This window comes from Scyliorhinus canicula, chromosome 9, assembly GCF_902713615.1.
Source record: "Scyliorhinus canicula chromosome 9, sScyCan1.1, whole genome shotgun sequence".
Lineage (NCBI taxonomy): Eukaryota > Metazoa > Chordata > Chondrichthyes > Carcharhiniformes > Scyliorhinidae > Scyliorhinus > Scyliorhinus canicula.
This window is the reverse complement of record NC_052154.1, coordinates 74,460,492-74,484,904: the sequence shown is the minus strand read 5'-3', so window position 1 is coordinate 74,484,904 and position 24,413 is coordinate 74,460,492. Positions and strand designations below refer to the sequence as shown.

Below are 24,413 nucleotides of genomic sequence, written 5' to 3'. Positions count from 1 at the left end.
TTGATTAAACCATTCCTTTCCGAAAGAAAATTTATTTAATAGAATTATAGCATTCCGACAGTGCAGAATGAGGCCATTTGGCCCATCGAATATGCACCGACTCTCTGAAAGTGCCCTGCCTAACCTGAACATCCATGGACAATAGCGGCAATTTATCATGGCCAGCCCACCTAACCTGCACATTTTTGGACTGTGGGAGGAAACCGAAGCACCCGGAGGAAACTAACATGGGGTGAAAGTGCAAACTCCACACTGGCAGTGACCCAGGACTGGAATTGAACCCGGGTCCCTGGCGCTGTGGGGCAGCAGTGCTAACCATTGTGCCATCTTGCTACCTGGGTTACCAATAACGTACCACTACTGATGTTAGGCTGACTGGCCTGTAGTTTTCTGCTTTATCCCAATTCAATTTCTTGAAAATTGGCATAACATTAGCAATCCTCCAGTCCTTAGCACTACTCTCTGCATTTTAATAAGGATTTGAAAGATTGTTACCAATGCCTTTACTAACTTTACTATTTCAACCTAAGGTGCATTCTATCTGAATCACCTGAGTTATCAACTTGAAATGTTAATCTTTTTAGTGTGTATATTCCCTATTGCTATTCTGACCATATATTTTCCCTTTTTTACTTTTTACCTTCTGATCATCTGAATATATTCACCTCTACACAATGATTTCCCTTTGGGCCCTGAATGGGCTCCAACTTTTCCCCTACTTACATTTCTTAGGTTTTGGGGTTCAGTTTAATGTTGCCACTAATCATTTCTCTGTACTTCACTTAGTCTTTCTCCCACCTATCCAGTATAAAAATGTTCAATTCCTTCCTTTACTCCTTAATTTTCCTGCTTATTGACAAACTTGCTCTTGACATTTGTCAACCTCCTTTTTTCCTGTTCTATTTTAACTTTAATTTCCATTTTTATCCATGGTTCTTGGCTTTGAATTCTATATCTTTTACCATAACAATTAGAATTAGCTCTTCTCTGCAAGATGACCAAAAGCTTGACCAGTCTTAATGGAGTGTCTTGAAGGTGGAAAACAGAGCAGAGATGGTTAGGAAGGGAATTTGAGGTTGGAGCCCATGCATAGCCATCATTGGTGGAGATTAATTTTTTTTTGTGCAGCGTTCAAGGCCAAAATTGGAGGAGCACAGATATTCCGGGGGGTTGTAGGGATGGAGTATCTGAGTAAGAGAGATGGCGGGGTGAAGCCATGGAAGGATTTGAAAACCAGCAAGAGAATTTTCAAGTCAAGGCATTGCTTAACCAAAAGTCATTGTAGGTCAGCAAGCACATGGGTGATGGTTGAATGGGACTCTGTGTGTTCGGACATGGTGTTGAGCTCACTCAGGTGTGAGTGGGAAGAGTCTAATCAAGTGATGTTTGAGGTGCATTCCGGTAAACATTCAGAGTTTTAAACCATTACATTTCTTTGTGGTTTATTGCATAACTTTGATCATGTGAAGCATTCTCTTGCCTTTAGCTTAATCTAAATCCCCTTCTGCATTCTTGCGATTATTTGTATATTTAATTAAATATTTCTGATTTATCTTTCTCATTCCTTGAACACCTCTGTAAAATCCCATCTTGGACCTCTTCTTTCTAGCCAGAGTTTCCCTATTCCTTGTAACTCGGTCCTTAAGACAAAGTGATCAGCCTTTTGGCTGCCCAGTGTTTAAACATTTTCATTGTGTTTTGGTGATCAGATGTGGATACACTCCTTGAGGTTCTGTTAAACCAGAGCACTGTGCAGATTTCAAGTACATAACAATAGTAGAATACAGCATTCTGTCCTCTCTGCTTCTCTACATATTTTGGAAGTGCTGAATGTCTGATCTGCCAAGACCCTCATGTATCTTTAGAGGCTATTCATTAAGGCCCCGCCTTCTCAACCGTGCTCCTCTCCTGAGGTGTGCTGATCCTCGGGTTAAATCACCACCAGTCAGCTCTCCCCCACAAAGGGGAAATCAACCTATGGTTATCTGGGACTATGGTGACTAAGTATCTTCAGCTGTTGACATCGTTTATAGATTGTGTGCATCATTTACTTTTCTTTCCTGTATACAGTACTTTATATTTTACAAGTTTTGGGTCCTTTTGAACTCCAATGCCTTAATTGTTTAGTTGAGATTTTAACCATATAGCAACAGGAGACCATCTGAAGAAGTAACTCAGGAAACTTCAGTAATAAAATAATACTTAACAAAGCAGGGCAGGATCTACATGGGCGTACTATGGTTCTTGCTTCTCAGTTCAGCTTGGGGCACACAACGACACTCGGTCTATGGTCTCGTACTGTCACTTCTGTGGTCCTGTGGACAGCAGGCTCTGCAAATGTCTGTTTCAAACCTGGTGTGCCCTTTGAACAAAGAGCAAAGAAAAGTACAGCACAGGAACAGGCCCTTCGGCCCTCCAAGCCTGTGCCGACCATGCTGCCCGTCTAAACTAAAATCTTCTACACTTCCTGGGTCCATATTCCCATCCTATTCATGTATTTGTCAAGATTCCCCTTAAATGTCACTATCGTCCCTGCTTCCACCACCTCCTCCGGCAGCGAGTTCCAGGCACCCACTACCCTCTGTGTAAAAAAACGCCTCGTACATCTACTCGAAACCTTGCCTCTCACACCTTAAACCTATGCCCCCTAGTAATTGACCCCTCTACCCTGGGGAAAAGCCTCTGACTATCCACTCTGTCTATGCCCCTCATAATTATGTAGACCTCTTATCAGGCCGCTTCTCAACCACCGTCGTTCCAGTGAGAACAAACCGAGTTTATTCAACAGTTCCTCATAGCTAATGCCCTCCACACCAGGCAACATCCAGATGAATCTCTTCTGCACCCTCTCTAAAGCCTCCACATCCTTCTGGTAGTGTGGCGACCAGAATTGAACACTATACTCCAAGTGTGGCCTAACTAAGGTTCTAACCTTTGGTTAACTTTGATTACTGAAAGCTATAGCATGATCAATAATGTTACATTTAGATTGGCCTAAATGAGGCGAGGCTATTTTTTAATTGGTTGAAGAGGGGTGTGATCAATCTGAGATTGGCCCTCAAGTCATTCTATCCCCTGACTCATCCCTGAAAATGCCAATTACTCAGAGGACCATCTTTCTCATTATAGTTTGTTTATGTTACTTTAAAAGAATGTTTTATGATATTTTGCTCGTTCATTTGTTTAGGATAGAGGAATAATACTGTCATGCCCTCATGAATGAGACCTTGAGCTCATCGTCGCAAATTTTGTTTCATTGGTACAATTCCTCATTAAATCAAACATCCATCAATTACATTTTAGGAAGCGTTTGCAAGGTGATGTTTTTATCTCTGTGGTTGGTGCCACTTGGGAGGAGTTGCTTTGCTTTTTTTCAAACAAAGAAGAAGAGTGGTAAAGTTGCTTATAGGCTTCAACTGTGTAGACTTAACACAAGGTTACAAAATATTACAAAGTTGTACAGTGTGTATAATACTTATGTGGAAAGCAATAATCAAATTTAAAATGTAAGGTTGTAAAGTTTGAGTAATAAAAGTCTAAAAGGATTATACAGTTACAAATTAATCACCAGCTAGTTAACTCCTATTGAACCAAATATAATTGGTTTTCTTCTGAAACACTGAATTAAAACTAAATGTAGAACGCAGCTGTTGTTATTTCTCCCTCTCCACATAATAAATCTTTTCTAACCTTCCTGAGCTGATAACACCAGGTTTTGATAAGAGTTTAACGGTGTGCGAGAATGTAAACTCAAGTTCTCACAACGTGGCTCTGTGAAATGTAAATCAGTACAAATAGGGCCCTCTTCAGTATTAGTTCTGTGATTATTTATTAGTGTGTTACTTTAAACTGTCTTAAATTCTCATCGTCCACATGTCAAGTGAAGCTAAGCAAAGTCACATGTTACTAAGATACTAAAGTTGTCCGTTGGTTACAGTTTAAACTATTAGTATATACTATTGGGTTAATCGGTTAATATACTTCGTGTCGTGGTGACAGCTATGGTGTAGGTGGCGGCACACAGGGTGACTCCGGCTCGGAGGCAATGGCTTCGACACATTAAACCCGTTAATGCGTTAACTCCAACAGAAAAAGGGTGCAGAAGTTGAAGAGGGTAGAGTTTTCCCCAGGATTGTCATGCCAGTAAGCTACCGGGCCTGTCAAAAATCGGTTAAAAACCTGACCAAATAATTGGTGGGAACTCGAGGTGTGGTAATGATCGAGAAAACGGCGGAGAAGGGAAGTGTTGGTGTCTGCAGGAAAGGCTCAAACAGCGAACTCCGGCAGCAGAGAAGTGAAATGCAAGGGGCTGATCGAGGGTGCAGTAGCACTTCTGTGAGCGACAATACACCGCGTGGATGTGCATCGCGGCTTAAGGAGCGAAGCTGGCGAGAGGTGGAGGTGGTATCTCCCATCAAAGAACCAGATCGTATCCCTGCAGGCGGAGGTTGGAAACCTGGGGGACCTGTGTAAATCGCTGAAGGTGAAGATTGAGGAGCACAAAAACAGGTCCAGACCGAATCGTGGGGCTGCCAGAGGTTGTGGAGCGGACGAGTGCCACAAAATACCTGACAAAGGTGCTGGTGAAGCTGGGAGTGCTGGATAAGGCCCAGAAGTGGATTGGGCACACAGGTCCTTAAAACAAAGGCCGAGAGTAGGGGAGCTGCCGTGGGTGGGGATTCTGCAGATGTGCAAATTTCTGGAGAAGAATGTCTGAGAGAAGCAAGATTGCGAATGGAAAGGGAACTGGGTTCGCATATACCAGGATATTGGGACAAAACTGGCGAAGAGGCATGCAGGCTTCAGCAAGGCCAAGGCGGTACTTTACCGAAAGAAAATTCAGCTCATGGTTTTATACCCAGCAAAATTGTGGGTCACTTTTGAAGGCTGGGAATATTATCTCGAAACGCTAGAAGAGGCGAACAAATAAGAGACCGTAAGGTGGTGGGGGGGGGGGGGTATCTGAGAGTTGGTGTAAAAGGAGGGAGCTGCTTGGAGGGTACAGTTGTTGTCTGTTGGAGGGTGGGGGAGTTCTTTTGATCCTGTCGATTGATGTGATAATGACACGTGTGTGTGCGTGCGTGTGTGCGTGCGCGCGTGCGCGTGTGTAGGTGCTGGAGGTCCATGGATTTTGGTTAGGTTTGGATTCGGACCGAAGTTTGTGGTGCGGATGTGTTGCTTGTATACAGCCCCAGTGCCACTTGTAGTCATGAATGCTATTTATGTTAGCGATTGAACCCGTGGCGATGCCCCTTAGGGGATCAGCAGAGTCGTAGGGGTTCGTGGGGGGGAGTAGAGAACATTGGGCATCGCTATACGCAGACAATCTGTTGTTTGTATTGTATCTGCTGGAAAATATGGGTAGGATCATGGGAATACTGGAAAGGTTTGGTTGGGGGGGGGGGGGGGGGGGCTGAAGGTCAACTTAAGAGATGCTACCATTTATGGTGGCTCGGAAAGGATTTTGGTATTTCGGGATTCGGGTGACAAGGGAGTGGGCTATGATGCACAAGTGGAATTTGACAATTTTGGTGGAAGAGGTTAATTGGGACCTTGAGAGATGGGGGACACTGCATCTGACATTGACAGGGAGGGTGACGGAGGAGGCATTCGAGGCACTGTGGGGATTGTTCATGACCATGTTTGAAGAATTGGTCGTTGCAGGGGAGGGAAATAGGGAAAACTGTACAAATTGTAGGTTGTTGAATGTGTTGTATTTGTTACTGTTCTTGTTTATACATGTTTAGAATAAAATACATTTCAACTATATATCTACTTTGTGTCACCTAAACCAAAACTAATCATTAAATATCAATTCCCCTACAATTTCTTTCCATTATCACACATCCTTGAATAACGGTTGATCGTGTGTAAAAGTCAACCCTGATGTTTGGCCAAAAAAAATCATTAATTTTTCATATAACTTGTGTGCAAAGAAAAGTACAACACAGGAACAGGCCCTTCGGCCCTCCAAGCCTGTGCTTATAATGATGCCTGCCTAAACTAAGACCTTCTGCATTTCCAGCGTCTGTATCCCTCTTTTCCCCCCTCATTCATGGATTCGTCAAGATGCCTCTTAAATGTCACTATTGTATCTGCTTCCATCCCCTCCTCCGGCAGCACGTTCCAGTCACACGCCCTCTTGTGTTTCTAAAAAAAAACTTCTCTCGCATCTTATCTAAACTTTCCCCTTTGCACTTTAAACCTCTGTAATTGACTTTTCCACCCTGCGATAAAGCTTCCGACTATCCACTTTGTCCATGCCACTCATAAATTTGTAAACCTATTTTTATACAGTTCGATTTTCCAGCCCCAACCCCCCCCACCCAACTAACCCACCCTGACTTTTTGCCAAAAATGGACTTTCTTCCTCGAATCTTTTTGATTTTTGCCCCGAAAATTAAGTATTGCTGATTTCGAAGCCAACCCTGGGTGGTGTGCCAGGTTTATGAAAAGAACCAATTCTTCACTGAACAGAATACGGAGATTTCATACCGCCTTCCACAAAACTTTCAATGGTTCATAATCAAACATAGACAAAAAATTTGGATACAGATTGGCCTGTATCGGGTACATGGGTAAGACTGAATTCTGATGTGCCAGCCAGTCAAACTGAAATAACAAACTGCGAATACAAGTACCATTGAAAAGTGTAGATTCACAATTCTGCTGTTGTGTATGCCTTATGGGATAAAGCTGAAGATGTCAATGAAGATATTAAAGAGAACAACCCTCCAAAAATTTCCAAAAGGAGAAGCTATCCATGTTCACAGTAGAGGATAGATAGATGAAGCTGGCCTGAAAATGTGGAGGAAAGTTTGGAGTTTTCGATCCGGAGGATTAGGTAAAGAAAAAAGTTGTCCTTCTGGGACATGTTCAGACTGCACCTAGTCGATGATGTTGCTGTGATTCCCAATTGTCTAACCAGCCTCGTTCAACCATTGGATACCTCTTTGAGCAAGCCCTTCAAGGATTGCGCAAGAGAAAAATTGAACAGATAATTGGAGGAGGGAAGGCACCCACGAAAGAGGCATACGGGCTCCAACATTAGCAATCGTGTGTAAATGCATTGCAAAGGCCCAAGATGAAATCAGAATGGAGATTGTCGTCAAATTATTCAAGAAATGTGGGGTATCCAATGCACTTGATGGCACAATAGGTGCCATATTTGTGGAATAATATGGCGCATGACTGTGAATGCTGTTGCTGTTGATCGATATGATGCCATTCAGAAAGCAAAGTGGGACGTGTTATTTGTTCTGAAGATGAGGGTGGTCTGATACATGAGGGAGACATTAGGAAATGGGGTCCACAAATTAGATTGAAGATGTAGCAGGTAACTCTGGAGTTTAACAGACTGAGGGGGAAAAAACTGCTAGCATGGAGGCTGAGGGCTGCACCCACACATGACATGAGTTACATTATCCCATTCAGACTTAAACTTGTTAGTGGGAATACACAAATGGCCCTGTTTAGCAAGGATGCGTCACTCATGTTCCATTGTCCTCCGGGACACTCTTGTCTGACCAGCTATTAGCCCATCAGAGTCTGATGACCTCTGTCTGTCAATGGAAGGTTAGTTGCATATCAATAACATGGCTCCATTCTTCTATATGCAGGGAGTGGGCAATCAAACAGTGAAGATAACTATGATGGGCTCAAGTCTGGACACCCCAGTGGAAAACCTTTGTTTGAGGGGCTAGGTGGAGTTTAGAGAGAAATAATCCTGTTTTGAACAGATACAGGTAGAAGGTTTTGGAAAGCTTTCAGAGGTCATGAAAGTTGCCACCAATGTCGGTTTTGGAAAAGGGTTCTTGAAGGATTTCCCTAATAGAACAAAAATGTTTTGTAAATGCAAGTATTGCCTTTGCCTGTCTGTGTAAGTGGATTGAGAGCTACATGTTCATGTAACGTGCTGTTTAATGAAGACTAGGTTAAGAAACAACATGTACGGAGGACTAGTAGCGGAGATAAAGTCACCCACTGGACGAGACGAGGGAGAAAAAGGTAGACATAGCGATACGGGGAGGACTCTGGAGCAAAGGACTGCATAGGGCGAACTCCGCCTCGTGCTCAGTGCAGATTCTAACCCAGCTGAAAGTAGTACACTGGGTGCACTTGGAAACAACATGCATGAGTGGCTTCTTGGAGGTTGAAGGCAAATGTGAACAGCACCGGAGGGGGGGGGGGGGGGATAGGTTCATAACCTTTGGGAGGATCATGCTTAATGAGTCAACATTAATTACAGAAGTCTGTACTGGGAAAACAATGGAAGAGGATCACTGTGCCAATATGCAAAGGATTTGTGTTTCAGGTGGTGCAGTGGGTAGCACTGCTGCCACACGGCGCTGAGTATCCCGGTTCGATCCCGGCCCCAGGTCATTGTCCGTGTGGAGTTTGCAAACTCCACGTTCTCCCTGTGTCTGCATGGGTCTCACGCCCACAACCCAAAGATGTGCACGGTAGGTGGATTGGTCACACTAAATTGGTATTTTTCAAACTTTTTTTACGGGGACCCATTTTTTACCAACCGGCCAACCTTCGGGACCCACGCTGGCCAACATTCGCAACCCACCGTTTTATCTTACCTTTAATGTGAGAAGTGAGCCTGTTTGGTCCTCATTTACTTGTTTGCTCCTGACAAAATGGAGGATTCTCGATCACGCCCAAAGAACGTGACATCAAGGGTTTGGTGGGGGGCTTGCTCTGTGCGTCAAGGCGCTTCAGACAGGAAGATTGTACTAAATTTTTTTTTTAAACTTCTGGGTCAGCAATAACGTCAGGAGGAGGCCGCCGTGCTTCTCGCTTGGTTCTGCACTGAGCAGGCATGCATGTGCAGTGCGCTCGCATTTTATTATCTGCTCGCGGCCATCATTTTCAAAGCCGCTCGCAGTCGGCATTGTTAAAAGCCGGCTGCTGCGACTGTTGCGCGCGAATTCACGCGATTGGGAACACCGCGACGGACGGCTCCGCGACCCTCCCGCAGGTCACGACCCCCACTTTGAAAATGCCTGCACTAAATTGTCCCTTAGTTAGAAAAATGTTTTTTTTTAAATAAAAAAGGTTGTCCAGTTCTTGTCTATGTAGCTGCTGTCTTGATCATATGAAGTTGGGTGATAAGTTTAGTGAATATCAGAATTATATCATGTAACTGGAAATGCAGTATATACTGCAGCGTGAGCTTTAAGTTGTCTAGGTTGTGCCTTTTGAAATACATTATCTGAACTAAACATTGTTATATTAATACTTTGCCTTCTGCCTTACATCTATCTATTTGACCGTACATTCAGTTATTGTTCCTCATTCATCTACACTCGGTCTGTTCTCCTGTGTGCTGAACCTTGGAATTACGGTACTGTATAGTGCAAGCACAGTGTTGTTACTGAGCGATTGGTGGAAAGAACAGAGACAAGTGACATGCCTGTACTGCACAATTTCTTGAAATATCAGCCTCTTCAGAATTGATGAGGGCTGCAGTGAACTCTTTCTTTGATATGCAGACGTCTGTGGATCCTAACTAAACACCAAACTGTATTTGCTTGTGAGTGGAACCTGTTCCATCCAGCTGCACTTTTCTTGTAATGTGATTGTGGATTATCTTCTGAAATTGCCAACTTTCTTTCCTTTCAGTTTGAGCCCAAGCTACATTGACCTCACCGAGTGTCCTTACATGTGGCCCTACTGCTCCCAGCCCATCTATTGTGGGGGAATGCCTACTATTGTCAATGTAACAATCTTAAATGGCATGGGTGTCACTGGTCGGATTATTGACAAGGTAAGCATTGTAAAATGATGGTGGTAATGATGTGGAATTTGCAAAATGGTTGAAAGGGGTGTAGACCTACTCCCTTGCCCTATCTCTGTAACTCTGTAACACCACCTAACCTACACTAAGGGGCAATTTAACCTGATCAATCCACCTAACCTGCACATCCTTGGACTGGATGAAACCAGAGCACCTGGAGGAAACCCACGCAAACATGGAGAGAACCTGCAAATTCCATACAGTCACTCAAGGCCGGAATTGATGTTGTCAGGCAGCAGTGCTAACCATTGTGCTACCATGTCGCCTTGAATTGTAGAATGGAATACAATATCTGAATTCTTCAGTGGTGAAATTCCATCTTAACCCAGTGCATACAAGTTACTTCCTAGCACAAGAACATGATTGATTTAGCCTTTGAAGTAACTGAGGATTGAAGGTAGGGTAGTAAACAGCCTACATTTAGCCACTGTGTCCAACTTTATTATGCCAGCTGTCAGCCTCTTTTTTTCTTTATAAATATTTTTATTCTCCTTTTTCACATTTTCTCCCAAATTTACACCCAACAATAAACAATAATCAGTAACAATGCAAAGCCAATCCCCATAACAACAACGATCCCATCCTCCCACCAAACCCCCAAACAGCAGACCGCATGTTAACATAAACAAATAACAAAAAGGAATCAGGAATCACCCATAGTGACCATTAACACACAGTCTCTTCCCCCCCCCCCCCCCAATGTTTGTTGTAATCCAATTCTCGAAAGTGGATAATGAATAACACCCGTGATTTGTAGAACCCCTCCATCCTTCCCCTCAGTTCAAATTTGCCCTTCTCAAGAGTCAAGAATTCCAGCAGGTCCCCCCACCATGCCAGGGCACAGGGTGGAGAGGTTGATCTCCATCGTAACAGGATCCACCTTCGGACAATCAATGAGGCGAAGGCTACAGCATCTGCCTCTGCACCGGCTTCCAACCCCGGCCGGATCCCCCCGCCGCAATGTTCTCACACATCTTCTACCCCCTCAAAGAGCCGGCTCATCCTCGCCCTTGAGGTGTGCGCTATATATTTTATACCACCTTCAGCTGTATCAGCCCCAACCTCGCACAGAGGTGGAGGCGTTCACCCTCCAAAGCACCTCACACCAGAACCCCTCCTCCATACCCTCTCCCAACTTTTCCTCCCACTTTGCCTTGATTCCTTCCAGTGGTGCCTTCTCCTCTTTCAAAACAGCCCCGTAAACCACCGACACTACCCCCTTCTCCAGTCCCCCTGTCATCAGCACCTCCTCCAGCAATGTGGAGGCCGGCTCTACTGGGAAGCTCTGTATCTCCTTTTTGGCGAAGTCTCGAACCTGCATGTATCTAAATATTTCCCCCTGCTCCAGCCCATACTTTGCTCCCAGCTCCTTCAATCCTGCAAACCGACCTCCAAGAAACAAATCTTTTAGTGTCCTAATTCCTTTCTCCTCCCATCTCTGAAAATTTCTATCCCAATTTCCTGGCTCAAATCAAATCGGCATTTCCCCAGACCCTGCCCTCAACCCGAAGAGCTGGCAAAACTGCCTCCAAATTCTCAATAAAGCTTTATTACCGGACTCCTGAGTATTTCCCTGGGGCCACCGGGAGTGGCGCTGTTGCTAGCGCCTTCAATCCCGACCCCTGCACAAACTCACCTCCATTCTGACCCACTGGGAATCAACCCCCCTGACCCAGCTCCGCACCTTCTCCACATTCGCCGTCCAGTAATAATACATCAGGTTCGGAAGATGCAAACCCCCTGCCTGCCTTCCTCTTTGTAGTAACACCTTTCTAATTCTGGCCACCTTCCCTCCCTGTATGAACGAGGTAATCATCCCTTCAATCTCTCTAAAAAATGTCTTTGGCAGGAAAATCGGCAGGCATTGAAAAATAAACAAATCATGGTAACACATTAATTTTAACCGCCTGTACCTGACCCACCAGTGATAGAGGGAGACCATCCCACCTTGCCAGATCAGCTTTCACCCTCCCCACTAAACTAGAAATGTTATACCTACAGAGCCCCCCCCCCACCCAAAAAAACCCGAGCAACCTGCAAGTAGGCCTCTTTCCTAACTTCTCTTCCTTTCCCTTCAATCAATGGAGTCAAATTGCAAAACCAATATATCTGGTTTCTAAATTGTCTAATCTAATTGAATTTTTAAGTAAAATGAGTTACTAAATTGAGTGAAGGACAGAATGAAATGAACCTTACTTCATGGTAAGAATGTGAAATCCTGGTGCTCTCATCCAAATAATACGGAAGACGTAGCCAAATTTAGTTCATCCACCTGAAAAAACCTATAATATCTTTAATCACTGCATCCTATTATTTGTTGAAATACTTTTTTTGCTTCCACAACCTTACCTGATGGTCCAATTTTGACTGACTTCTCTACCTAATCGCCTGACAATCTTAAAGATTACGTTAAAGCAGTTTGAAACCATGTTTCTTTTTTCTATTATAGTTTATTTAGAAGTAGTGTCGCTTTCGTAAAATGTTCTATCATTTTATAATCTCACTTCTCCAGGATTGTAGAGCTCAAGTTTATTGTCATTCAGAACACAATATTCTGACACTCTGAATCAGTAACGTGGCCCCTCTATATCAATTCCAGGACTTTAGTTTGCTAAAGATAGACACCAACCAAAAGCTGTGGCCTGAGCAGAGTGCTGCATAGTTTCAGCATATGTTTGATTTAGTAATAGATTGAACTGCTTTCTTGCAGCCTTCCTCCTGTTGATGTTTGGATGACTGCAGCAATCTAGATGTTATTTATGAGAGAGATTTACATGACTCCTAAAAACAAGAAAAATAGCAAGTGACCCACAGTAGATCATACTCTCTTCGCATTCTGGAAAAAATATTCAAGAGATCAGCAATGATGGCCACCTCGAAGATTTAAAATGGTTGAGAGATTATAGAATTTACGAAGTGATCAGATGGATGCACAGTGTTGGTGTGTTCCTCCTTCATTTGTAGCCAGGGTTTGAGTCATGTTACAATAGGTTCAGCACCCTTAGTTCCATACTTAGAACATAGAACATAGAACAGTACAGCACAGAACAGGCCCTTCGGCCCTCGATGTTGTGCCGAGCCATGATCACCCTACTCAAACCCACGTATCCACCCTATACCCGTAACCCAACAACCCCCCCATTAACCTTTTACTTCATGTATTTACTTCACTTGCTTCATGTATCTCACCAGGGGATTTGGTGGCAGTGCTGTCTGTTCGAAAATTACGGTAACTTTTTACATTTTGTGGAAAACCATTGTCTAAATTCTCTTACAAATCTCCTTTTACCCTTTCCTCCCCCTGCCAATGTTTCCTTAATCAATGTGGTTACTTGTCAATTATACCAAAGGCTTTTTACTCACTACTGTATTTTGTTTTTAGCCCATCTGGCAGCCATATTTACCTCAGAATGGAGACAACATAGAGGTTGCGTTTTCCTATTCCCAAGTCCTCTGGCCTTGGTCTGGATTTCTAGCTATATCGATATCTGTCACCAAGAAAGCTGCATCATGGGAAGGCATTGCTCAGGGCCATGTGATGGTTACTGTTGCCTCACCAGCTGAAAATGATGTAAGTTTGTTAGATCAATTTATATTGTCTTAATATGTATAAAAACTGAAATCGTACAGATTCAGGAAGGTATGTCCCATACTTGTCTGAAATCTCACTGATACAGAATCAAAAATGAACCAGTGCTGAGTGTCAATTAATATAACCAGCCTCCTGCGGGTGAATTTGTATATAATACATGCTTATAGTTACTCTATCTCTGGGGACAGGGGTTCAAACCCTACCAAGGCAACTGGTGTAAATTCAATTACTAAAATCAGGAACATAATAAATAGCTAGTCTCAATAACGCTGACCACAGAACCATTGTCGATTACTGTACAGGTTTAGCTCAGTGGGCTAGACAGCTGGTTCGTGATGTAGAGAGAGGCCAGCAGCGCAGGTTCAATTCCTATACTGGCTGAGATCCCTCGTCTGGCCTTGTCCCTCACTGACGTGTGGTGATCCTCGGGTTAAATCACTACCAGTCAGCTCTCCCCCTCAAAGGGGAAAGCAGCCTATGGTGATTTTACCTTACTTTACCAGACTCGGGGTTAACTTTCTGCAAGGTGTCTCAATCTTCCATGTTGTCCACCATAGTTAATCTCCCTTGGCTGTTGAGGGAAAGATGATTGAACTGTATGATGTAATGAGCCAATCTATGATTTAAATATGGAAAATGTTAGAAGCTACTTGGATAAGCTTAAGGTAATCAGGCAGACTTGACATGGATTTGTGAAAGGAAAATTATGTCTAACCAATTTATTGGAGTTCTGTGAGGAAATTATGTGCTGTGGATTAAGGGGAACCAACTGTTGGATATATACTGTACTTGGGATTCCAGAAGGCATTTTATGAAGTGCCATATTAAAGATTATTGCAAAAAATGAAAGCTCATGGCATAGGGGGTAATATTGGCATGGGTAAGAACTTGGCTGGCTAACAGGAAGCCGAAAGTAGGCATAAATGGATCTTTTTCAGATTGACGAGATGTAATGAGTGGTGTGCCACTGGGATCAGTGCTGGGGCCTCCATATGCAATTGACATAAATGCCTTGGATTGAGGGATGGTTTCCAAATTTGTCGATGACATGCAGGTAGGAAAGTAAGTTGTGAAGAGGACATAAGAAGTATGCAAAAAGATATAGATAATTAACTGAATGGGCAGAGATCTGGAAAATGGGGTATAATGTGGGAAAATGTGAAGTTGTCCTTCTTGATAGGAAGAATGAAAAGGAACCATATTTAAATGATGAACGATTGAAGAGTACTGACATGCAGAGATATCTGGGTGCCCCAAGTGCATGAATCACAAAATGCTGGTATCCAGGTACAGCAAGTAATTAGGAAAGCTAATGGAATGTTATTGATTGCGAGGGGAATTGAATTAAAATGTAGGCAGGTTATGTTCAATTGTACAGGGTACCAGTGGGACCACATCTGACATACTGTGTACACAATTAGTTTCCTTATTGAAGGACGGCTGTGAATGTGTTGGAAGCAGTTCAGAGTAGGTTTGCCACACTCATACCTGGAATGGGTAGATTGTCTTATGAGGAAAGATTGTATCTACTGGAGTTTAGAAGAGTAAGAGGTGACTTGATTGAAACATATAAGATCCTAAGGGATCTTGACCAGGTGGATGTACAGAAAATGGCTTGTCTTTTGGGAGAATCTAGAACCAGGGTCACTGCAAAAATAAGGGGTCGGCCATTTAAGATTGAAATGAGACAAAATATTTCACTGCGGATCATGTCTTTGGAACTCACTTGCTGAAAAGGTGGTGGAATTAGAGTGTTTGAATATTTTAAAGATGGAGGTGGATAAATTATTGGTAAGCAAGGTTGACAGGTTATCGGGAGTATGCGGGATGCAGATTTGAGGTTGCTATAAGATCAGCCATGATATTAAATGGCAGAACAGGCTCGATGGGCCTCCTGCTTCTCATTCGTATGTTTGTATGTTGAAATTTGTGTCGTCATAGCTTTACCGTATGGAAACTTAATATTACCATCAACCTTTGATCATCTTCGGGTTTCTTCTAAGCTGTTGCCAGTCCCCAGCGAAAAATAATATTCGGTAAAGGAGAAATGTGACAATTCGGTTTTACAGAACAATTAATAGATTAGAAGTCAGAATGGGGAGCAACCAAAAATCAGTACTACTGAACCGAAGTTAAGATGTTAAGTTCAGTATGAAATTTGTTGTTTTTGGCTCATTGATCCCACCAATATACACCTAAATCCCTATGCATTGGCTTTTCAATGTTTGTTGCACAAATTATTTGTTCTATTGGCACCAACTGGCTTTAATTTGAAACAAGTGTCCGTTGGGAAAGTGACGTGGCTGTCACGGCTTCCCAGGATTAATTCTGATAAGTAATTTGTGATCATATAATTTAAGTCCACTCTGACAGAGGTCAGAGGTGGGTTTTTTACGCAAAGAGTGGTGAGGCCGTGGAATGCCCTACCTGCAACAGTAGTGAACATGCCAACATTGAGGGCATTTAAAAATTTATTGGATAAGCATATGGATGATAAGGGCATAGTGTAGGTTAGATGGCCTTTAGATTTTTTCCATGTCGGTGCAACATCGAGGGCCGAAGGGCCTGTACTGCGCTGTATCGTTCTATGTTCTATGTTTGTTTTTCAGGAGAACTTTTGAATATTAGTGATTATCATTCCCAAGTGCAGGGTAGACTGGGATGTTTTTGTTTTATTTTGTTTGCTGAATAGCCTGAAATTAAAGTGTGCCGAGTGTTGACAATCTGTGTAGTGCTAAATTGTCTTCTCTCTTCCTCTCCTTAAGTCGAACAATGGCAATGAAATGACATCAACTGTTAAGCTGCCAATCAAAGTGAAGATCATTCCGACACCACCTCGCAGTAAAAGAGTCCTTTGGGATCAGTATCACAACCTACGTTACCCACCCGGTTACTTTCCAAGGGACAACCTGCGCATGAAAAATGATCCGCTAGATTGGTGAGTCCCTCTAAGGAGTCGGGCTGTGTTTATGCTCTTCACAGTCCATCTGCTATATTTTGAGTGAGAAGCTCCAGTTTTAATGAAACAGCGTGTACCGATGGAAGCAGTGAAGCAACTAAAAGAAGTAGTTAACGCCAACATGTTCCTTGGTTTGCAGATTTTAGTGTGTGTGGGGACAATGGTATATCATTTGGATCCAAACTCTTTATTATCACAAAGGGGCCTCACGGTAGCATGGTGGTTAGCATCAATGCTTCACAGCTCCAGGGTCCCAGGTTCGATTCCCGGCTGGGTCACTGTCTGTGTGGAGTCTGCACGTCCTCCCTGTGTGTGCGTGGGTTTCCTCCGGGTTTCCTCCCACAGTCCAAAGATGTGCGGGTTAGGTGGATTGGCCATGCTAAATTGCCCGTAGTGTAAGGTTAATGGGGGGATTGTTGGGTTACGGGTATACGGGTTACGTGGGTTTAAGTAGGGTGATCATTGCTCGGCACAACATCGAGGGCCGAAGGGCCTGTTCTGTGCTGTACTGTTCTATGTTCTATGTTCTACAAAAAGCATTTATTTGCTGTAATATAAATGTAATTGAGAATATCCTAAGTGAAAAGAACATTTTAACCTGAAACTGGTCGTCTTGCAGTCCTTCCATGGGAAGGAAATGTTGCTCAGTAGAGCACCGAGCACAACCCTCTAGTGACACAAATATTGGTTATTCAGTACTTTATTTTGCAGACCGTAAACCCATTATGAAAGCTTTTGGCAGATGCTGGTGAAGTGCAATTTTTCACATGTCCAACAGGACAAAATCCACTTGGGAAAGCCAGTCTTAATGTAATCATGCTAACGTACATTTGGGAGCTGATCTGAGGCTGAAACCTGGGGCAGTTTGCGTTCTTTCAGCAAGTGTTAGTGCATTGCTCTGACTACAAGGCAGTGAGGATATAGCACTGTGCTACTACAAAAGGAGATGTAAATCCAAGGTCCAACCGTCAGTTCCTGTAAATGAAAGTTAATTGAATGCGGAAAGATATTTTATATTATTTCTCCGTGACAAGAGAAACCTGATCCAAGATACAATGGAAATAACATGGGTTTGGGAGGCAACAGTGTTCAAGGACATGGAAGAGGAAAGGGAGGTTGGAGATGGGGTGACACACGGATTGATAATAGCAACTTTGCAAGGGAGGGGGCAGCACTTCGAGGGAAAAGTTGTAGCTTGCATTTAAAAAAAAAAAAAAATTTTATTGGAATTTTTTACAGAAAATATAAAATATAACAACAAACAATGAAATACAACAAAATAACCCATAACAACTGTAACACCCCCCAGACCGTATCAACGCATGTATCATATCCCCCCCAACCCCAATAAGAGAACTTAAAAATAAATTAAATAAACAAACATAGTCATCGTTTCCCCCCCCCCCCCCCCCCCCCCCGGGTGGCTGCTGCTACTGTCCCAGTACCCTATCGTTGAGCCACAAAGTCGAGGAAAGGTTGCCACCGCCTAAAGAATCCTTGTATCGATCCTCTCAGGGCTAATTTGACCTTCTCCAGCTTAATAAAACCCGCCATGTCATTGATCCAGGTCTCCACACTTGGGGGCCTCGCATCCTTCCATTGTAGCAAAATCCTTCGCCGGGCTACTAGGGACGCAAAGGCCAGCACACTGGCCTCTTTCGCCTCCTGCACTCCCGGCTCCACCCCAACCCCAAAAATTGCGAGTCCCCGTCCTGGCTTGACCCTGGATCCCACCACCCTTGACACCGTCCTCGCCACCCCCTTCCAGAACTCCTCCAGTGCCGGGCATGCCCAGAACATATGGGCATGGTTCGCTGGACTCCCCGAGCACCTGACACACCTGTCCTCACCCGCAAAGAACCTACTCATCCTCGTCCCAGTCATGTGGGCCCGGTGCAGCACCTTTAATTGGATGAGGCTAAGCCGCGCACATGAGGAGGAAGAGTTAACCCTCTCGAGGGCATCAGCCCATGTCCCATCTTCGATCTGTTCTCCCAGTTCCCCCTCCCACTTAGCCTTTAGCTCCTCTACTGACGCCTCCTCCACCTCCTGCATTACCTTGTAGATATCAGATATCTTCCCATCCCCGACCCAGACCCCCGAAAGCACCCTGTCACTCGCCCCCCTCGCGGGAAGCGAAGGGAATCCCTCCACCTGCCGTCTAGCAAATGCTTTTACCTGCAGATACCTGAACATGTTTCCCGGGGGCAGCCCAAATTTCTCCTCCAACTCCCCCAGGGTCGCAAACCTCCCATCGATAAACAGGTCCCTCATCTGTCTGATGCCCGCTCTGTGCCAACCCTGAAATCCCCCGTCAATGTTCCCCGGGACGAACCTATGGTTCCCCCTTAACGGAGCCTCCATCGAGCCCCCGACTTCTCCCCTATGTCGCCTCCACTGCCCCCAAATCTTGAGGGTAGCCGCCACTACCGGACTCGTGGTATACCTCGTAGGAGGGGGCGGCCATGGCGCCGTTACCAGGGCCCCCAGGCTTGTATCTCCACAGGACGCCCTCTCCATCCGTTTCCATGCTGCCCCCTCCCCCTCTGTGGTTCTGTGGTCAGCGTTACTGAGACTATCTATTTCTTATGTTCCTGATTTTAGTAATTGAATTTACACCAGCTGCCTTGGTAGGGTTTGAACCCATGTCCCCAAAGATAGAGTAACTATAAGCATGTATTATATACAAATTTTCCCGCAGGAGACTGGTTGTAATAATTGACACTCAGCACTGGTTCATTTTTGATTCTGTATCAGTGAGATTTCAGACAAGTATGAGACATACCTTCCTGAATCTGTACGATTTCAGTTTTTCTACTTATTAAGATGGGCAAACACTGGAAGAGGAACAAGAACCTCGGGAGAACTGTCATTTTGACGGACTTCACTCTACCCGCCAATGATAGCGGCACCATGTCCCACCTTTTAAATTCCTCCTCCATCTGCTCCACCAGCCTGGTAAAATTAAGCTTATGGACAGTCCCCCAACTCCTGGCCACCTGCACCCCCAGATATCTGAAACTCTTCACTGCCCTCTTAAACGGGAGCCTCCCAGTTCCCTCCTCCTGATCTCCCGGGTGTACTACAAATACCTCGCTCTTGCCTAAATTTAACTTATAGCCCGAGAAGCCCCCAAATTCTGCTAACAGCTTCATCACCCCCGGCATTCCCCCTACTGGGTCCGCCACATACAACAGCAGGTCGTCCGCATACAGCGATACCCGATGTTCCTCCCCACCCGCACCAGACCCCTCCATCTCCCTGACTCCCTCAACGCCATAGCCAGAGGTTCAATCGCCAGTGCAAGGGAGACAGGGGGCACCCCTGCCTGGTCCCACGGTAGAGCCTAATGTACTCTGATCTTCTTCCATTTTAACTACACTCGCCATCGGAGCCGCGTAGCGCAGCCTCACCCATTTGATGAATCCCTCCCCAAATCCGAACCGCTCCAACACCTCCCACAGGTACCCCCACTCAACTCTATCAAACGCTTTCTCTGCATCCAGCGCCACCACTATCTCCGCCTCCCCCTCCACTGCCGGCATAATGATAACATTTAGCAGTCTCTGCACATTCGTGTTGAGCTGCCATCCCTTGACAAATCCTGTCTCATCTTCGTGTATCACCCCTGGCACACAATCCTCTATCCTGGTGGCCAGGATCTTTGCCAGCAACTTGGCGTCAACATTGAGGAGCGAGATAGGCCTGCATGATCCACACTGCAAGGGGTCCTTATCCCGCTTTAGGATCAGAGATGTCAGTGCCCGCGACATCGTCGGGGGCAAAGCCCCCCCCCCCCCCCCCCATGCCTCATTGAAGGCTCGCACCAACAGGGGGCCCACCAGATCCGCATACTTTTAGTTGTAGCTTGCATTGATGTCAGAAAGTGAAGCTGGATGATAAACAATCTAGTGGTGATGGAGTCAAAGGAATAGGAGATCCCAAAGATATGATGAGCTTTCAGAGGGAGAATTGAATATCTGTAGTAACATCTGACCAGGGCTCAGACCGATGATACCCGAGACGCAGGGAAGAAGACCCAACTCCTTATAGTTTGGAGATGAGGGCAGAAGGAGAAAAGTGCAGGGTTTAAGGAGGCTTGGTAGGGGAAAATAGAAGCTGGATATTATCTTTGCTATGGTCCTGGTATAGTAGCTGGTTTTTACAGAGGAAAGAGACCCTTGATAGCACTTGATGTAATACAGTTAGATACATTGATTGTCAGCTTTGTATATCTGACTGGTACTAATATATTTTGTTAAAAATCACACTTCAACATTAAATAAAGTTACTGACTGCTATTTCGAGCTATTAAGTAATTCAAAGTGATCTCGAGATGTAAGCTAGTTTGAAAGTGCAGGGTTAATTGATGTCAGTTGGTTATTTTTCAATTGAAAATTTAACGTGCTTACCTTTGCTGTTGTATTAAAATTCCCCAAAGTATTTAAACTTAAGGTTATCTCAACAATGAAAGAAACTGTTCCAATGTATGTTGTTTCATTTCTTTTAATTAGGAATGGTGACCATGTCCACACAAATTTTAGAGATATGTACCAACACTTGCGTAGCATGGGGTATTTTGTGGAGGTACTTGGAGCACCCATCACCTGTTTTGATGCCAGCCAGTATGGTAGGTTTTGCAGTAAACTTCTTATCTGCTGTACATTCCCTCCATCATAAAGGTGAAAAGTGTGTGGAATGTTCAATACCATTCAGACCAGTATCTTGCAGAATTCCTCTGATACTAAAGAAGACCATGCCTGCATTGAGCATGACCTGGGCAACATTCAGTCTTGGGCTGTGGGCTGATAAAGTGACAAACATTCGCACCGCCCAAGTGCCAGTCAATGACCATGTCCAACAAGCGAGAATCTAATCATCATCCCTTGATATGTAGTAGCATGAATTCAATCTACCATCTTTAGCCAAAAATGTCGAGTTGATGATCCATCTTGCCCTCCTTCTGAGGTTCCACCAAAACAGATGCCAGTCTTCAGCCAATTCAATTCACTCCACATAATATCAAGAAGCGGCTGAATGCACTGGATACTGTAAATGTTGTGGGTTCTGACAATATTCCAGCAATAGTACTGAAGACTTGTGCTCCAGAACATCCCATGCTCCAGGACGAGCTATTCTAATATAGCTTTAGTACTGGCTTCTACCTGGCAATGTGAAAATTGTAGTCAGTGAACAGGCTTTGGGGAGTTTATCCACAAAAAAATATCTGGCTAATTGACACCCCATCAACCCCCTCAATCATAAGCAAAGTGATGGAAGGTGTATCGACATTGGTATCAAGTGGCACTTGCACAGCAATAATTTGCTCATGGGTGCTCTGTTTGGGTTCTGCTCGAGGGGGACACTGAGCTCCTGATCTCATTAAAGCCTTGGTCCAAACATGGACAAAACAACTGAACTCGAGGGCAGATGAGAGTGACTGACTGTCCTTGATACCAAGGCAGCATATAACTGAGTGTGGCATCTAGAAGCCTTAGAAAAGCTGACATCAATGGGAATTGGCAGAGGATGGTTATGGTTGTTGAGGCCAATCATCTCCACCCAGAACATTGCTGCAGGATTTCCTCATGGTAGTGCCATAGACCCAACCAGCTTCAGCTGTTTCATCAATGACCTTTCCTCTATCATGATGTCAGAGTTGGAATGTTCACTCATCATTGTAACTCAGCACCATTCTCAACTCATTTCTGAAACAGTCTCTGCCCATCTGCAGCAAGACCTGGACAAATTTCCGGCTTGGGCTTATGTGTAGCAAGTAAAATTCATGCCACACAAGTGCGAGATAATGATCATCTCCAACAAGAGAGAATTTGTCCATATCCCCTTGATATTCAGTTGCATTATTATCACCTAATCATTGGGTTATTACTGAGCAGAAACTAAACTGGACTGGCTGTATGAATACTGTAGCTACAGGGGTAGGTCAGAGACTGAATTCTGAGGTAACTTACTCGCCACCTAACTCCCCAAAGCCTGTTCACTGACTACAATGCGCAAGTTAGAAGCGTGATGGAATATTCTGCAGCTTCCTGGGTGAGTGTAGCTCCAACAGCACTTCAGTTCAACACCATCCAGTATAAAGCTCCTCATCCACTACCTTAAATATTTGTCCCTCTGCCACTGGTGCACAGTGGCAGCGGTTCTACCATCTACCAGATGCTCTACCGCAACTCGGCCCAGACTCCTTTTGACAGTATCTTCCAAACCCATGGCCTCCACCACCAAGAAGAGGAAAAGACAATAGATGCTTGAGAAGACCAAAACTCGAAAGCTCCCCTCCAAGTCACACACGATCTGACTTGGAACTATATCGCCATTCTTTCACTGGCATTGCATGAAATTCCTAGCACTTCCTCCCTTACAGCACTGGGTGTACCCCTATGAATTGCAGCTGTTCAAGGTGTCTTACCACAACCTTTTTGAAGGCAATTAGGGATGGGCAGTAAATGCTGGCTTGGGCAGCGATGCTGACATCCCATAAACAAATAAAAAAAATTAATAAGACTGTGTTCAAATACAACTCCCTTGAGGATAATGTAGATAAAGTTTTGTAAACCAATTTGAAGAACCCAGCTGATAAGTATGAAATACAATTTTCAGATTGGCATCTGGAATACCTTGAACCTCATGTTGCTGAAGACCCAGGACCTCCGTAAAGGCTATTCCCACCTGGTTTTGATGTGCTTAAGTGCAGTTTCATGTAGGCCATTCTTTGTCCGTTTGTGTTTGGAAGTCACCCACTAATTTTAAATAAAATCGAACAAGTCTTTGTAGGAAACATGTGTTTTGTTTGCCTGCGCTATTCTAAGCTTAGTTTGAATTAAGTTGGTGGTGAGTAGATTGTGTGCTGACAAAACATAACTGCTCACTTCCTTTGTTGGCAAGTAGCACAGAAGGGAAATATGCCAACCCTTACAATGCATTTGTGTTTATAAGTGAAATTCTGGTTAGCTGACAAGCTTTCAGGTATGTGCAGCGTACAGACTAGCTTCTTGCCTGGTGTTAATGCTTTTAACTTATTAATAAGAGCAGTGTTCCACAGCACATTCTTTGAGGGTAGTTAATCATTTCTGCTAAAATTAATTCGCCAATATTACCTCCACCCAAATGATTAATTAAACCCCCCACCAGGCTCTTTTGTCACTGCCCTGCGCATTGTTTGGGAGATGGGGCTGAGCTGCAGGCAGGTGGAATGTGTGACTGCAAATTTATTTGCCTGTCAGCATTCAAAAGCTAGTAGAAGTTTCAGGATGCCTTTCTTTGACATATGTTTAGTGGGGCTGAAGTATCAGTTTTTCTTTTTAAAAAAAAATACATTTCGAGTACCCGATTCTTTTTTTTTTCAATTAAGTGTGGTCAATTCACCTACCCTGCACATCTTTGGGTTGTGGGTGTGAGACCCATGGGGAGAATGTGCAAACTCCACACGGTCAGTGACCCAGAGCCCGGATTGAACCCGGGTCCTCAGCGCCGTGAGGCCCCAGATTCAGCTTTTCAGCTGCCAGAATGAATTGAGGCAAACTACGTAATTAGAGACATTTACTTCTTTCTATTTTTGAGGGACCACCTAGATAGAGGTCTCATTTGTGAAGAGGTTTGATGGGGTAGAGATGTTTCTACTGTGGGAGGGGTCATAAATATATATCCAGAGTTTAGTTATTAGCTGGAACCTGCTACCACATGGGGTGCTTGAGGCATTCATGCATTTACACCCAAGCTTGATAAGTACATGAGGAATTTGGTTGTAATAACCAGAATGAGGTACTTTTTCATGTCAGGCTAAGAAGAACACCATTACATGGCTTCTATGTAAACTACTGAAGGATCAGGTTAATGGTTGAACTGCATTTAATAGTTGGAAGACAGCCATATGCAATGTAAACAATATTGCATTTATTTTCCTTGGAAGCTTTGGCTGCTGGACCTTTTCCAAGGCACTGTGTTCCAATTAATATTTCTGACCTGCTTTCTGTAACTATACTGAGGTTTGACTAACTTTTTAGCCAAATCCAAACCCCCACCTGTAATACTCCCCA

The 24,413-nt window shown here is 44.1% G+C and overlaps 1 protein-coding gene across 2 annotated transcripts in view; it reads left to right on the top strand.

The window, feature by feature from the left end:
• The window catches only part of mbtps1 (membrane-bound transcription factor peptidase, site 1), a 137,987-nt gene that overhangs the window by 74,926 nt on the left and 38,648 nt on the right, over positions 1-24,413 (top strand). For both annotated transcript variants that reach the window (XM_038806916.1, XM_038806915.1), the window contains exons 12-15: positions 9,631-9,775; positions 13,188-13,376; positions 16,163-16,335; positions 20,871-20,986. In XM_038806916.1, coding sequence (XP_038662844.1) covers positions 9,631-9,775; positions 13,188-13,376; positions 16,163-16,335; positions 20,871-20,986 — 623 coding nt within the window. The remainder of the gene's footprint in view (positions 1-9,630; positions 9,776-13,187; positions 13,377-16,162; positions 16,336-20,870; positions 20,987-24,413) is intronic.